The 15,846-nt window shown below is 43.3% G+C and overlaps 1 protein-coding gene across 1 annotated transcript in view; it reads left to right on the top strand.

Moving 5' to 3' along the window:
• The window catches only part of FAM151B (family with sequence similarity 151 member B), a 102,672-nt gene that overhangs the window by 22,916 nt on the left and 63,910 nt on the right, over positions 1–15,846 (top strand). The window contains exons 4-6 of the mRNA XM_025214759.1: positions 1,887–2,104; positions 6,497–6,632; positions 11,950–12,032. Coding sequence (XP_025070544.1) covers positions 1,887–2,104; positions 6,497–6,632; positions 11,950–12,032 — 437 coding nt within the window. The remainder of the gene's footprint in view (positions 1–1,886; positions 2,105–6,496; positions 6,633–11,949; positions 12,033–15,846) is intronic.

Raw genomic sequence — 15,846 nt, 5'->3', positions numbered from 1 at the left:
GCCAGACAAGAAAGCTGATATTTTTAACAGTTTCTTTGCCTCTGTTTTCTTGAACAGGGACTGGGATATCCCACCTACCAGAGGTAGGGACAATCTTGGGGATAGCTCTGTCAGGCCTTCAGTCAGTGCAGATGTAGTTAGGGATCTTCTGGAAGGGCATTTTTCTGGACCTGCATTTTTAAATCTGCAGGTCCAGATGCCCTCCACCCAACGGTGTTGAGGGAGCTGGCAGGGGTCATCGCGGAGCCCTTGGCCCGGCTGTATGAGCATTCATGGTCATCTGGCCAGGTGCCAGGGGATTGGAAACTGGCTAATGTGGTCCCAATTTTCAAGAAAGGGAGGAAGGAGGACCCAAGTAACTATAGGCCTGTAAGCCTCACCTCGGTGCTCGAGAAGATCTTGGAGAGAATCATTAAGGAGCATATCTGTGGGGGGCCAGCAGGGGAGATCATGCTCAGGGGCAATCAGCATGGGTTCTTCAAAGGCAGGTCCTGTCAGACCAACCTGATTGCCTTTTATGACCAAGTAACTAAATCTTTGGATGATGGTGTCGCCGTGGACATAGTCTTTCTAGACTTTAAGAAGGCCTTTGACACTGTCTCTCACCCCATCCTCATCAGTAAATTAAGCGACTGTGGCATTGATGCCTACACAGTCGGATGGGTAAAAAATTGGCTGATGGGGCACACCCAGAGAGTAGTGGTGGACTGGTTGTACTCAACATGGCAAGATGTGAGCAGTGGGGTACCCCAGGGCTTGGTTCTCGGGCCCGTACTGTTTAACATCTTCATCAGCAACCTTGGACGAGGGGGTGGAAAGCATGCTGTCCAAGTTTGCTGATGATGCTAGGATGTGGGGCGAGGAGGACACACTTGAAGGGAGAGAGAGGCTGCAAATAGATTTAGACAGACAAGAATAGGATGGGGTTCAACGTAGACAAATGCAGGGTGCTGCACCTTGGGAGAAGGAATCCACAGCATACATACAGGCTGGGGAGTTCCCCTCTTGAAAGCCCAGAGGCGGAAAGGGATCTCGGAGTCATTATTGACTCCAAGATGAACATAAGCCGCCAATGCCAGACCACAGCCAGAAAGGTCAGCCATACCTTGTCATGCATCCAAAGGTGCATCTCATGCTGGTCCAGAGAGGTGATTCTCCCCCTCTATACGACTTTGGTCAGATCACAGTTGGAGTACTGAGTCTAGTACTGGGCGCCGCACTTCAAAAAGGATGTGGCCAGCCTGGAGAGGGTTCAGAGGAGGGCCTGCTTGGTGAGAGGGCAGCAGGGCAGGCCATATGAGGAGAGACTGAGGGACCTGAACCTGTTTAGCCTCAGCCAGAGGAGGCTGAGGGTGGAGCTGGTGGCCGCCTACAAACTCATCAGGGGAGATCAACAGCAAATAGGTAGAGCCCTTTTCTCCCCAGCACCAGCTGGGGTGACAAGGAACAATGGTAAAAAGCTGATGGAGAATAGGTTTAGGTTAGAGATCAGAAGGCAATATTTTACAGTTAGGGTGGCCAAAATCTGGAACCAGCTTCCCAGGGAAGTGGCCCTCGCCCCTACCTTGGGCAAATTCAAGAGGAGGTTGGATGATCACCTGTCTGGGGTCTTGTGAACCTGGCATTCATTCCTGATGGTGGCAGGGGGTCAGGCTAGATGATCTGTTCAGGTCCCTCCTGACCCTAGCTACTATGAAACTATGATAGTGGGTGCAGACAGAAGTGCAACTCCCAGCTGTAACTTGGAACATTTTCTGCAAAGCATTCTGAGTTACAAACAGAAGTTCACCGTTGGTTCTAAGGGGAAGGGGAATCCAGCTGTGGGCTGGAAGCCTGGAGCTAGATTTTTAGGAATTTTTCTTACTGATAGTGTGCTTTCTTTACAGTCTACCAGCTGTCCAGCCCTCTATGGAGCTTCTTGAAAGTATAAAGTTGCACCTGAAACGCCCTGTTTGGATTAATGCAGATATTCTACCTGGACCCAATGGAAGTAATGCTGTAGTGGATGCAAAATTTTTTTTAGACATTGTAACATCATTTTTCCCAGATATAACCTTATCACTGGGGTGGACAACTGGGTGCCAGCTTCAAAGATGCAAGGAAGGTAAAGATGGAAGATAATCATTTACATTTTTCAAGGTTAAATATCCCCCCAAATTTACCTCAGTAATCTTTATGGAAACAACATTCTGTGCATCAGTGTCAGGTTTTTTACAACTGTAACGACTATAAATAAAGGTATTATTATTACTGAATTTATTAGTCTAGCAATAGTACTTTATTTGCAACTTGCACTAAAATAATACAGTAAATGAACAATACAATTATATATGATAAAATAACATTTATATAATTTATGTTTTGTGCTAAAAGCTGACAATAAGATTATCCACTCTACCAGCTTACATAAAATTAAAAAGAATATAGTATATGATGATACAAAAAAGATCAAAAGAAGCAGTGGACAGTAAAACAAAACCGGGGAATTCTATTTGATTTTTGGCCTTTATTCTTTGTGTAAGTTATGCAGATACACCTAAGGACTGTAGGGCAGGCTTCAAATCGTTAAAGAGAAGCCAGATTGTTTTTATTTCATTAGTCCAGTATTTCACATTTCCCATGAATGGAGAGATCCATTTTCCTCTTATTTCTTCAAAGAACAAACAAATAGCAATTTCAGTAATCTATTTTAGGCCCTTGTTACACATTCCACTTAGCACACACCAATTTTAATTGCTGTTAATTAGGAAATGGTTTGAGCAGTCACATGTTAAGGTTCAGGTGCTCTGACCTACCCTTAGAGGGGTATGGCTAGGAGTCAAGTTGGCTCTGTGCCTGCCCAACTTGCCTGCTCTCTGGCAGGTTAGGTGGTCCGCAGGGGGTCAGGCTAGATGATCTGTTCAGGTCCCTCCTGACCCTAGCTACTATGAAACTATGATAGTGGGTGCAGACAGAAGTGCAACTCCCAGCTGTAACTTGGAACATTTTCTGCAAAGCATTCTGAGTTACAAACAGAAGTTCACCGTTGGTTCTAAGGGGAAGGGGAATCCAGCTGTGGGCTGGAAGCCTGGAGCTAGATTTTTAGGAATTTTTCTTACTGATAGTGTGCTTTCTTTACAGTCTACCAGCTGTCCAGCCCTCTATGGAGCTTCTTGAAAGTATAAAGTTGCACCTGAAACGCCCTGTTTGGATTAATGCAGATATTCTACCTGGACCCAATGGAAGTAATGCTGTAGTGGATGCAAAATTTTTTTTAGACATTGTAACATCATTTTTCCCAGATATAACCTTATCACTGGGGTGGACAACTGGGTGCCAGCTTCAAAGATGCAAGGAAGGTAAAGATGGAAGATAATCATTTACATTTTTCAAGGTTAAATATCCCCCCAAATTTACCTCAGTAATCTTTATGGAAACAACATTCTGTGCATCAGTGTCAGGTTTTTTACAACTGTAACGACTATAAATAAAGGTATTATTATTACTGAATTTATTAGTCTAGCAATAGTACTTTATTTGCAACTTGCACTAAAATAATACAGTAAATGAACAATACAATTATATATGATAAAATAACATTTATATAATTTATGTTTTGTGCTAAAAGCTGACAATAAGATTATCCACTCTACCAGCTTACATAAAATTAAAAAGAATATAGTATATGATGATACAAAAAAGATCAAAAGAAGCAGTGGACAGTAAAACAAAACCGGGGAATTCTATTTGATTTTTGGCCTTTATTCTTTGTGTAAGTTATGCAGATACACCTAAGGACTGTAGGGCAGGCTTCAAATCGTTAAAGAGAAGCCAGATTGTTTTTATTTCATTAGTCCAGTATTTCACATTTCCCATGAATGGAGAGATCCATTTTCCTCTTATTTCTTCAAAGAACAAACAAATAGCAATTTCAGTAATCTATTTTAGGCCCTTGTTACACATTCCACTTAGCACACACCAATTTTAATTGCTGTTAATTAGGAAATGGTTTGAGCAGTCACATGTTAAGGTTCAGGTGCTCTGACCTACCCTTAGAGGGGTATGGCTAGGAGTCAAGTTGGCTCTGTGCCTGCCCAACTTGCCTGCTCTCTGGCAGGTTAGGTGGTCCAGTTTGTGGGCAGCTGGGGGCTGGCAGGATCGCATTGGACCTGCCAGCCCATGCCTGCCTGCAATCTGGGTCCCCACTGCCCCCTGCCACCCAGATTGAGCCTACTGCCTCCCCCTGCTGGCCTGGATTGCACCCACTGCTGCACCCTCCCACCCTCAGGGCTCCCTTTCTAATGCTCAGGACTCCCCCCATCTCTTGTAGTTCATCCCTGCCTCACCCAGTTTATCTGCAGCTCTCAGCACTGTCCTGAAGGAGCAAACAAGGAATGGGAACTGGGAAGGAGAACTCAGCCACTGCTGTCATTACCGCCGCTGCCAAGCTGCAGCTGATCTCTGGGCTGAGCCCAGCCAAGACAGCAGCAGTAGCAGGCAGGATCCCTTCCCCTGCTTGCTTTCCCAGACAGTACTGGGAGCTGCTGGGGGGACTGGTGAGTGGGGATCTGGAGTGTTGTGGGGGGGTCAGGCCTCATGCATGGTAGGGGGTGGTGTGGTGGGCCTGATGAAGGGACGTGGCAGGCCTGATACAGGCCAGTCAGGGGTGGAGTGCTGCCTCTCCCCTCCCTGCACTGGCCTGCATAGAGCCCACCACCTACTGGAGAGAGTCCTGAATGGTAGGAAGGGAGTCCCAGGGGCAGGAGGTGGGCAGAGAGGGAGCCCCAATGGCATGGGGAGGAGGGGGAGAGTCCCAAGAGGCAGTGGAAGAGGCCTGGGATCAGGGCTGGGGAAGCCTAGGAGCTGGGAAGGAGGGGAGATTCTTACTTTTAGGTGTTTCCCCACTGCCCCTGCTGTCACTGTGGGGGAAGATAGTGTGGCTGGGAGCAGTGCCTCCTGGGATGCTGGTGGACAACTGCCAACTAGTTTTGGGCCTGTGGAGCAGTCAAACGTGACTGCAACACAAGCTACCCAAAGCCAGTTAGAGATCATCCTCACTGGAAGAGGATTATCAGGACTACCGTACCAAGTTGTTATTTAATTCTTAAAAAAAAAAATGAAAAAAATTGTGTGTAGACAACGTTCTCGTTTCCTTGAAATTTTCAGTTGATGAGTCTATGATAATATGCATTGGTTGTTTGCTGCAAGAGGCAGGTGCAGATACAGACATTTTGTTTGCCAGGGGAGTAGGGGGTAAATTTTGGGTAGGTCTCTCTGAAGTAATAGTGAGGAAAAAAGACATGCTGCAGAGAACACGCTTCATCTATGGAGCAAAGGATCTGGCTATACAAAAACCAATGAAGTGCTAAGTAGCGATACCTGAGCTAATTAATTCTACATACATTAGTTCTGTAACTGGTATCAGCAGCAGTATATTCATACAGTGCATCACTGTACTAGCACACATTTACTGCTTCCATTTCTGAAGTTAGCATGCACAGAGCTAGTTCAGGGACTTGTTAATTTATAAAAAGCAAGCATTTGGCTACACAGTACAAATTAATATGAACAATCAGGGAGATCAGCCAACACCCCCTTCTCCTATTCAGTCCTGGTAATAAAAACAGGTCATGTGGCCTATAGCACCTTTAGTATCTGTGCAAGTTGCTAGTACTATCTGGCATCTTCCCTTTTCCAGCACCCAAAATCTATATTAGCTTTTGTATTTGATTTTTTTAAACTCAAGTTATACTTTTTAGCCTATTCATTTGTCAAACTGTGAGTAATTAACTACACAGAAAAATATTACTGTGGTGATTGAAGTTAAGATTCCCAATAGAATGTAGAAATGGGAGAACAACTAAAAACGACTTTTACTAGTTCTGAAGCTTTCAAAACAATGGTGAAAGCAAGCAATTTTAAAGTGTGTTAAATTGCTCATTTCTAACATACCCGGTACTTTTTCAAGTAAAACATTTTACCTGCCTGCCCTTTTCCTATAACTTAAACAATGTTAGTTGTTTCTTTTATTGTTTCTAAAGTACTTTTAGTAAAAACTTTTTTCTTATAGTTCAAATATTCTTATTTCCAAAGGACCAGCATCAAGGTAAAATCATGCTTCTGTAACAGAACAATGGGACAAAACTCCCATTCACTTCAGTTGGGTCAGGATTCAGCCTTTATATAGTTATAAAACTATGCAATAGCAATATTAAAACAACACTTTAGGGAATTGAAATAAGGAATTTCAAAATGTGAGTTAATTTTTTTTATAATTTATGCAGATATTTACTTTGGCATTATTCCCAATTTGGATAGTGAATTTTTTTTGTAGTCATATTTTGATCAATTTCATTTTTTAGAAATACCAGATTTTACAAAACCTACACTTATTGACAGTGTTCAGCAATACATTGCCTTTATATCTACCTGTTCTGTAAGTAATACTGCATGTATTCTGACAGCACTTATGTTCTAGAGAGTTAATTAATGTGTCACCAAACAATCTTTGTTGTAGGCTACAGCTGGGCAATGGTGAAAGAGATGGCTGAAATATGCAATGCACTTACTCAACCTATAACATTCCCAGTAAGAGCAGCATTAGTATGGCAGTCAAAGTCTGAGTTGCTTTGGCTATTACAACAGTCAGAGAGGTAAGTTTTAAAATTTATATTTGAGTAAAATGCAGATATTGTTTAGATACTACACTATTATTTATTTCATATGATAACATTTTAATTGTTACATCTTAGTTCCAGAAGCCCATAATAACATAAAAGCAATGGATGACTGATAAAACATAGAAAAATAAGGTTTTCAGTCACCTTTTTCATTTAATCTTTGGTATATCTGTGCATGTTCTTATATACACATTATACTTTGTTTATTATATTTATTACTGAAACTCCAAACATGGTGAGGTCCCCTCTCTGTGCAAACACATAGATAAGCCCACTGTGAAGTGCTTATAATTAGATAAGACAAATGGTGGAAAATTAAATGTTATTATTCCCATTTGACAGACAGGTAACTAAGATAAGAGAAAAAATAAATTATAATTAAATATTTAAAAGCACTTCTAAAAGTCATCCGAATAGCTTTCCAGAGTTAAATTCTGTTACTCTTGTATATTTCAGGGTTAGATTTAAATTCCCAGTTCTGTTAAGAAACTGTGAATATTTTTTTTTCAAAGTTGTGAAACTCCTTTTTCTAGCTCTACAATATCACAGGATACCAGGCCATAAGCCTGTTACTGATCTATCACACAATATTGACCATCATGGGCACCTAAGCTAACATGATTTGGGAGTGGGAGGAACATAAAGGTAGAGAGAAGAATTTTCTGTGTGGAAGAAACTACATTTCTATGGTGGGTTGGTTGTTTTAAGTTTTTAACATTGGAATATTTCAGAATTTTAAAATGTTATAATAATATTAGAATGCCATAATAAAGTTATAATAAATTCTGAAGCATATTAAATTAGTGAAAACAGTGCAGGTGACGGGGTCAAGATAGATATGGAATTGAGTTAATCATATAGCTCTGAAATCATCATACATCTGGTCATATATACTGTATATAAATAAAAAATAAGGTTGTCTTGGTAATCTCATCAGTAGTTAAAGATTGCCTAACATTTTCCATTATTAACCTTTGTTTTTTTCTTTATTATTACTTTTCCAAATTTTAACCTTTTGTTCTCAAGCTTTTTTGCTGAATGCCTCAGACTAATTTTTTTTAACCTTCAGCAACTGAATTCAGTCATTTCCAAGACCAAGGTTAGGGAAAATATGTTGTTTTATCCACAATAAAATTGTTTACAGCTCTTTCATTAAGAAGCATTGGTTATAAAGTAGGAACTTAAATTGGGTGAGCGGGGTCGGCTCTATGCCTCCACATGGGGCTTCCAGCACTCCAGTGGGGAGCTTCACATGGAGGCACAGATCTTGCCCAGCCTGATGACACCCAGACTAGGAGCCACAGGATGTTGCATGCCATCAGCCCAGGTGGACTCCAGGCCTCCACATGTGGCTCCCTGACAGTGTGCTTAAAGCCCCACATGGAGGCACAGAGCTGAGTGGGCTCTGTGCTGCCATGTGCTGCTCCTGGGATTCAGCTGGAGCCACGTACTGCCGAGGGGCTCTGTCTGCAATGGGCCAGGAGCACCCCAAGGGTCTGCTGCCTGCAGCTGTTGCCAGTGGCAGGGGCTGTGTGCTAGGGTAGGGGGGGGGCACCCCCATCCCCATCACCCACCCAGCAGGCAGGAGCTCCCTTCCCCACTCACCAGCTGTCCAGTCACATGCCATCATGCTCAGTGCTTCCACATAAGGCTCCCAGATGGAGTGCAAGGAGCCCCACAGAAGCAGAAGCACAAAGCCCACACAGTTGGATGGTGCATAATCTCTGAAAGCCTGTGCTTCCTGCCAGCTTACAGAAGAACAGCCACAGGCTGGTAATCGTTTTTTGGAGGGGCGCCACAGGCTAGATAAAATAGCTTAGCAGGCTGGATCTGGCCCATGGACTGTATTTTGCCTGCCCCAGCCCTAACTCCTGATCTTTGCCACCAGAGGTCCCTCCCCTTGCTGCCAGAAGTACTCCTTTTAGACGGGGTTGCCATCTTGGAACCAGAAAAAAAACAAATCATATACAAAAAATCAAACATCTAATATAACATATTTTAATTTTATTTCAAAAAGTATCTTTGTCCTTATTTACATGTGTTTGCATAGTGTATATAGAGGTGATTGCATAATAGCTTCAAATAAAGTCTTATTCTTGTATATTGTGTGTGGGGGATTGTGGGGTGTCCGTGATCTCCTTAAGGCCCCCTCTCCGTGTCAAGTTGGCCCAAGGGCACCCTCTGTTTCTCGCCCACCACGTCTTTGCTGTTAGATAAGGTTGGGAGGCTGCCTTATGCCCTCTCGGACACGTCTCTATGTTGACTCAGACCCCGTGGTTTTCCCGGACTCCTTGTGGGTCTTCTCCTGCAAATGGGTGCTTTGGGGCACCCTAGCCTTATGGACTATGGCTCCAACCACCCCTGATACCACGCCCCAAGCCTCGCAGATGGAATCGACTTTGGTCTGTCTCTATCTCTCTCTTTCTACGTACACTGCTGCCCCCTCCTGGGGCTCTCCTTGCCCTCTCTCGGGGCCTTCTCTACGCTGTTGCCCTCTCTCGGGGCCTTCTCAATAGTGCCCGCTCTCTCTGGGGCTCGTCGTGCCCACACTTGGGCTTCTCAAATATTGCCCCCTTCCTGGGGCTCTCCGCGCCCACACCTGGGCTTCTCCAAGTTGCCCCCTTCCTGGGGCTCGTCACGCCTGCACTGGGCTTCTCAATAAGGCGCTCCCCTCTCCAGGGCTCGCCGTGCCCAACTTGGGCTTTTCTAATAATGTTGCCCCCTTTCTGGGGCTCGCCACGCCTACACTGGTCTTCCCAATAAGGCCCCACCTGGGGCTTGCTATATCCGCACTGGGACTTCTCAAATGCCTGCTTTCTGAGGCTGGGGTCTAAGCACCCAGTAAGCTGCGCCCTCACTGGTGCCAGGGCCCCCACACCACTGTGGGTCCCTTTATGAGGATACTGCACCCGCTCTGGCACTGGGGTCCTCACGCTTCGTTGTAAGTCCCTAATGAGGCCTCCTCCAACCCCTTATAGCCTCACCCAAACCACCGGTGTAATAACAAAACAAAACACAAGCCCCTAGGCTACAACATAACTATAAGCCGCCTGGCTGTAACCACATTGCTCTGACATCTTAGAGCTGCCTTCTGTTATCTGGCTTAGGCAGTACTTGCAGTTCTCACTGCTTCTCGTATCATGGCTAAAGGAGCTCCTACCTCTCTGGCTGCTGATAGGGAACTGCCAGCCTGGCCTCAGCCCTGGGCTTTATAAGAGCCAGGCTCTGCCTCCTACAGGCAGCTGACCGCTGTCAGGTGTGGGTCATTTGCTGCCTCCAGTTGCCCTGGCAACCCACAGGTGGGCTCTTATTCCCTGCTAGGGCTCTTTTCCCCGGCAGTTTCCCCTCTCTAGGAGTAGGGCACCTCAGTGCTCTGCGACAGTGCCACAGCCCCCCACTGCCAGTGACAGCAGCAGGTGACAGGCCCTCGGATTGCTTATGGCCCGTGGCAGGCAGAGCCCTCTGGTGGCATGTGGCTCTGGCTAAGTCCCAGGAGCTGCACATGGTGGCATGGAGCCTGCCTGGCCTGCTCGCGCATGCCTTCAAACCAAACCAGGCTGTTTCCAGCACCACAGGTGGGAGCTGTGTGCAGTCAGGCCAGGCAGGTTCCAGCACTCCAGTGGGGCAGCTGTGGGCCAGTAATAATTGTTTTTTGGAGGGGCCCTGCAGGTCAGATAGAATAGCCTGGTGGGCTGGATTTTGCTGCCCATGGTGTAGAGTTTGTCCACTGATCACTTTTTGCAGCAGCTGGAAACTATTGTGGTGTTGGCCACAAAAAGTGAACCCAAAGAACCTGTTTCTTCTGTGTTGTTGGTGCTCCCTCTATTGGCACGAACAAAGAGTTGAAGGAGCACCTTTAATGCAAGATAGTACAGAGGAGAAGAGGGTCAGGCTTGGAGATTGAGAGTAGAATAGAGAAGGGTAGGGACAGCCTGTGGATAAGAGCAAAGGCAGATTGGGATAGAAAGGAACAGGCACTGTGAGACAATTGGAGGCATAGAAAGAAATGCAATCTGGTGAACACTGGGCAAAAGGGTCAGTAACCATGAGACCATGTTAACTTTATTTCCCTGCTGGCAACAAGTGGCTGTGACATCCACTGTCACTTAGGTTAAGAAGCAGAGGTATGTGTTATGGATCTAAATGTTTTTAAACCTGCAGGTGATCTAGATCCATTAAAGTTGTCCATAATTTAATCTGTGTTTTCAGTACACTCTTCAAAAATGTAACTTAAGAAATTATATACAAGAAAACTACATTAAAGAACATTAAGGTTGCAAAGTAAAAGACTCAAATGTTAAGAAATACTGGAATGAAGGTTGTACATGTAATGTTACTATAACCACCTGCCCTGTGTGTACATTATAATACAGTCTTTAACTGGTGATCTTCATGTATTGCTGTTTTCCACAAGACGTTCTTTCTTAATTTTAATTCAGTGCACAAAACAGAAGGTGCTTATTGAATGGGAAGTTTATTTGGATTCTTCTAATTCAGTGTGGTCTAAACCCCATTTGTTGCATTCTTATTTAAATCCTATGCTGAATACAGAATTATCAACTTCCTTATCTTTTGGGGTTATTGTTTAGCACTTACCATAATATCCCCTTTGGTTTACAAACATTAATGTATTTGTCTTTTCAACACTCCTTTGGGATAAGATAGTGTCAATACCACCATTTACAGGGGGAATCTGAGACCCAAAGACATCAAATTAAAAATTGTCAAGTGTCCTCTAATTTCGAGTGCCCAATTTGAGGTATTTAGAGCTTAATTTTTTCAGGTTTTTAGTTTTTTTCATAGCAATTTATGGGTTCATACATAGCTCCAATTTAGTTCAATTACAGCTCTGAGCACTCAGCCAATATAGCCTCATATACCCCAGGTTGGGTGCACAGAAAATGAGCAACATGGTTAAAACTTTGGTTTAAGTGACATGATCAGCACTGAAAGAACATTGAGGAAAAATATATTGAAAAGCTACCCTTAAGTGCCATCCATTCCATGCACGGAATGAAGCTAAGGAGCTGTGAGAAAATTAGTATGCAGTAATATCATTAAAAACTGTCATAGTACATGTACTCAGCCTTCATTCTGATGTTTCCCAGCTTCTGATTACTTGATCTTACAAGCGTAACCTTTTTTTACTTATGTGTAAGTAATTATATGTCTAAAGTTAAGATACCGGGATCTTAGTTATTTTTAGAAGTTAATCAGTAAGGTGCTTATGTCTTGAATGTATTGTGTTAAAATGATGATGTACCAATTTAATAACTGTGTTTCAATTTAGGTACAGCCTGACTGTTTGGACAGGAAAGCAAGATCAGTATTCTACAGAAGATCTGCTCCACATCAGAGAGAATTTTGATAAAAGTAGGGTTTATTATGATATTTTAGAACCACAAAACTCTGAATTCAAGAAGGCCATAGGAATAGAAATCTAAATATAAAGAAAATATTGATTGTAAGATACCTAGGAATTACGTACTTTAACACAAAGGTTTCTATCCAGGGCAATACAGTCCTATGAAAGGCTTACATGGAGCACATTTATAAGTGTCATGCAACTTTCTGCTAAAATTTTATTAGAAGGCTTTGCAACATAAAGAATAATACTTACCATTTTTTTCTTCAAGTCTATGTACATGTGGATCTCTCTGACATGTGCTCTCTGTGCAGGAGTCCAGAACAGTGTCATTGCCAGTGTCCATTAGGGCTCTGGGGTTATAGGTTGTAGTCATGTTGGTCTAAGGACATAGGCAGACAAGGTTCTTTGGGTAAATCTAATATCTTTTATCAGACCAACTCAGATTTTTGGAAAAATTCTTTGTAGCAAGCTTTCAGGTTTAAATACCTTTTGTCAGGCTGAGGAAGCATCTATAGTTAGTGTGTGTTCTTCCTGGACGGAATGAACAGTAAAAAAGCCAGAGGCTGGTATGCATGCATGACAGGCCGGGGGGGAGGGTGGGAAGGGGAATGATAATGAATGTAGCAGGTAAAATAGTGGAGAGGTACCTGGGGAGTCAGATATCAGGCAGGTTATAGTGTGTCATAAATCCAATGTCTATATTTAGTCCATGATTCTTTGTATCCAGGTTGATGAAGTACAGTTCATAGGCTCGTTTGTGAAAGGTGTTTTATAAATTCCCTTTGGAGACAGAGTGGTTTTCTTGTGAGAAATGTGCCCCCACAAGTTATTGGGTATTCTTGTCCTTAATAGATTTCTGGTATGTGTTCATTCTGGTGCACAGTTGTTGTTTAGTCTCTCCTACGTATTTTCCAGCAGGGCATTTGGTGCATTGGATTAGATATATTACCTTTCTGGAAGTGCACCTGTAAGATCCAGGAATGCTGATGCTGTGGGGTGTAGTCGTTGTGGGGGTACTGGAGATATGTTGGCAAGTTTTGCATTTCTTGTCATGGCATGGTCTGGATCCATTCGGTGTGTTTTGGGCTGTAGGAAGTTTGCTTCTGGTGATAAGGTTAGTGAGGTTTGGTGCTTGTTTGAAGGCTAGGATGGGTGGCTTTGGGAAGATCTTTTTAAGAATTTGGTCTCCTTCTAGTATGGGTTGTAATTGTTTGAGGATTTTCTGTATAGGTTCAAGGGAGGGGTGTAATGTTATAACCCGTGGTGTGCGATTCGTGGGGGTTTTCCTTCTGTACTGCAGCTATTCTTCACGTGGTACTGGGTGGCTCTTTGAAATGTGTGGTCTGTCTCTCTGGGAGAGTATCCTTGTTGAGTGAAAGCCTTTTTGAGATTTGTGAGGTGGCAATCCCAGGACTTCTCCACTATTTTACCTGCTACTTTAATTCCCTTTTTCCCCCCCCCTGCCTCTCTCACCAACTGACTCCTCAATTTTCATCTTCACTGACTACCAGTCTCGCATGCGTACCAGCCCACCTCTGGCTTCTTTATTGTTTATTCCATCCAGGAAGAGCACACGCCAACTGCAGAGACTTCCTCAGGCTGATGAAGGGTGTTTAAATCCGAAAGCTTGCTAAGAAGAATTTTTCCAATTTATTTGAGTTGGTCTAATAAAAGATACAGATTTACCCAAAGAACCTTGTCTGCCATGAGGGCTTTGCAGACTCTTTGGTGGTGTGGGCTTGCCTCTCTGGCCTGCTACTACACAGTTTGTTTGGCCTACTGTTCTGATGCCTCTGGTAGGACCCTCACTCCTTGATGACCTGTAGCCATTTGACTGCTCTGCCCAGCCAGCCTCCTTGCATAAACTCTGCTGCTGGACAGAGCCCAAAATACCTAGCCTCCTGTCCTTAAAGGGGCAGTCTCCTTGGTGAAGTTACAGATCCTTACACAGGTGTAACCTTTAATCCAGCTGCCATCCAAACACAAAAACTCCCAGCTGAGCATGGTGCTGCTTTATATATGAGAGAGTTCTGTTTTGGCTTAGGATAAGCTATTAAAACTGAAGTCTAAACATAACAAAGATATGTGTGTGAACCTTGTCATCCAGGCAAGACAATACAAATCATAACCTAGTGAGTTTGTAGATGTGTTAAAGGGACATATGTATAACATGTTTGATACAGACTTCCAGAGAAACTCCCAAAATAAATAAAAACAAAAATCCAAAATAAAATGCAACAACCAAACTGACAAAAGAAAAAAATCCCAATACCTTAGCGCATTTTCATTGATATCTCAGCTTCCAAAAAGAGCAAGTTTCATAATCCACATTTAATAAATAGGGAAACTGAAAAACAAAATGACTTGCTAGATCATTCAGTGAATCAGAAATGAAGTTAGGGCAAGAACCAAACTTTATGACTCCTGATTTCATGTTTTTAACAATGGACCACATTGGAGACGGACGCTGAGGAAACCCAATGAAGTAACAATACAATTATCTCCCTCTGTAGAAAGTATTTTACAGAGTTTCAGGCAAATGTGAATTCATGCAAGAGGAATGGTTTATGTATTTACAACTATATAGGGGGTTCTCACTAGTGAAGTTCAGTCCATTGGTCACTTGATCAGTTCACAGAGGTCAAAACAAGAGAACAGGAGTTCTAAAAAATTGTCAGCAAACTTTGAAAGAGTTTAGATGATCTAAGAATTACAGGATCAGATACTAGCTCAGTTTGCCTTATTATTATGGGTTATAAGGGGAAAGAATACTCACCCCACCATTTTTATGCCTCAACATGGAAACAAGGAGAGCCATAGGGCACATTAGTGGTCTCAACAGAAACTAGTCTTGACAGTCTCACAAGCATGTGGATGATGTGAGCTACATTGGTACATACTCAAAAGTTTTAATTTTTATTTCAGAGCTTTAACTTTAAACATTTATCCCATTATTTCCATCATCTAACAACAGATTATAGTGATTCTGCTTTATTAAAAGGTGATTTTGTGCTCTGCAGCCTTTAGCTAACACTGAACAGACATGCCCTCAGTGGCTTTCAAGTGAGCTGACACTTTTCAGAAGTCATAGGTTGTTAACTCTCTCATTTGGGACATAATTAGTGTGACACAAAAATAAAAAAAGTTACTGAAATCAAGAGCTGTTCTTTGAGGATGGTGTGCTCATTGATGCTCTTCATGAGGCACGTGACCCTTTGTAGAGGAATTTCGAATGTTTTCACCATATGTTGCTTTGGAGCCATGCTCTGTGTATGCCTCTACCCCTTCTCCTAAAGGGAAAGCAGGGCCAACCACCACTCAATTCCTTCATCACCCAAATGACTGGACTTTGAGCTGCAGAGAAAGAGAGTGATCTTGGGATCCACATGTATTAAACATTTTGAAAAAAGTCATGGTTATCTTAAGTAACCTGATTTTTTTGTGTGTCTGCATGTAGATCTCACACAGGGTATTTTGCTACTGTGATAGGCTCACACTGGGCGCAGCTGCCAATGGGTCATGGGCGTATCCCACCTCCTTGGGTCACGTTGCACTTGGCCTGTTTGCCCACCATGACTTGTTCACACAGGGCATACCTTTGCTTGCCTGGAGGTGATGATCAGAGGTTCCCTGAAGGTTGAGGACCCTTGTTGTGCTTCCTCAGCCTACCTCAGTGTTTCTCAACTGGGGTGCTGCCATCACCACGGCAGCCAGGTAGAACTGCGCTGCAGGCTCTTGGTGGAGCCCTTCCCAATGCTAGTCCTGGAAACAAAGGTGAACAGGGTAACTCCACTTGCCTCATGTACCTCTATTTCCAGG

Source organism: Alligator sinensis, unplaced genomic scaffold (assembly GCF_000455745.1).
Source record: "Alligator sinensis unplaced genomic scaffold, ASM45574v1 scaffold541_1, whole genome shotgun sequence".
In the NCBI taxonomy this organism is placed as follows: domain Eukaryota; kingdom Metazoa; phylum Chordata; order Crocodylia; family Alligatoridae; genus Alligator; species Alligator sinensis.
This window is presented reverse-complemented; position numbering and strand designations above follow the sequence as displayed.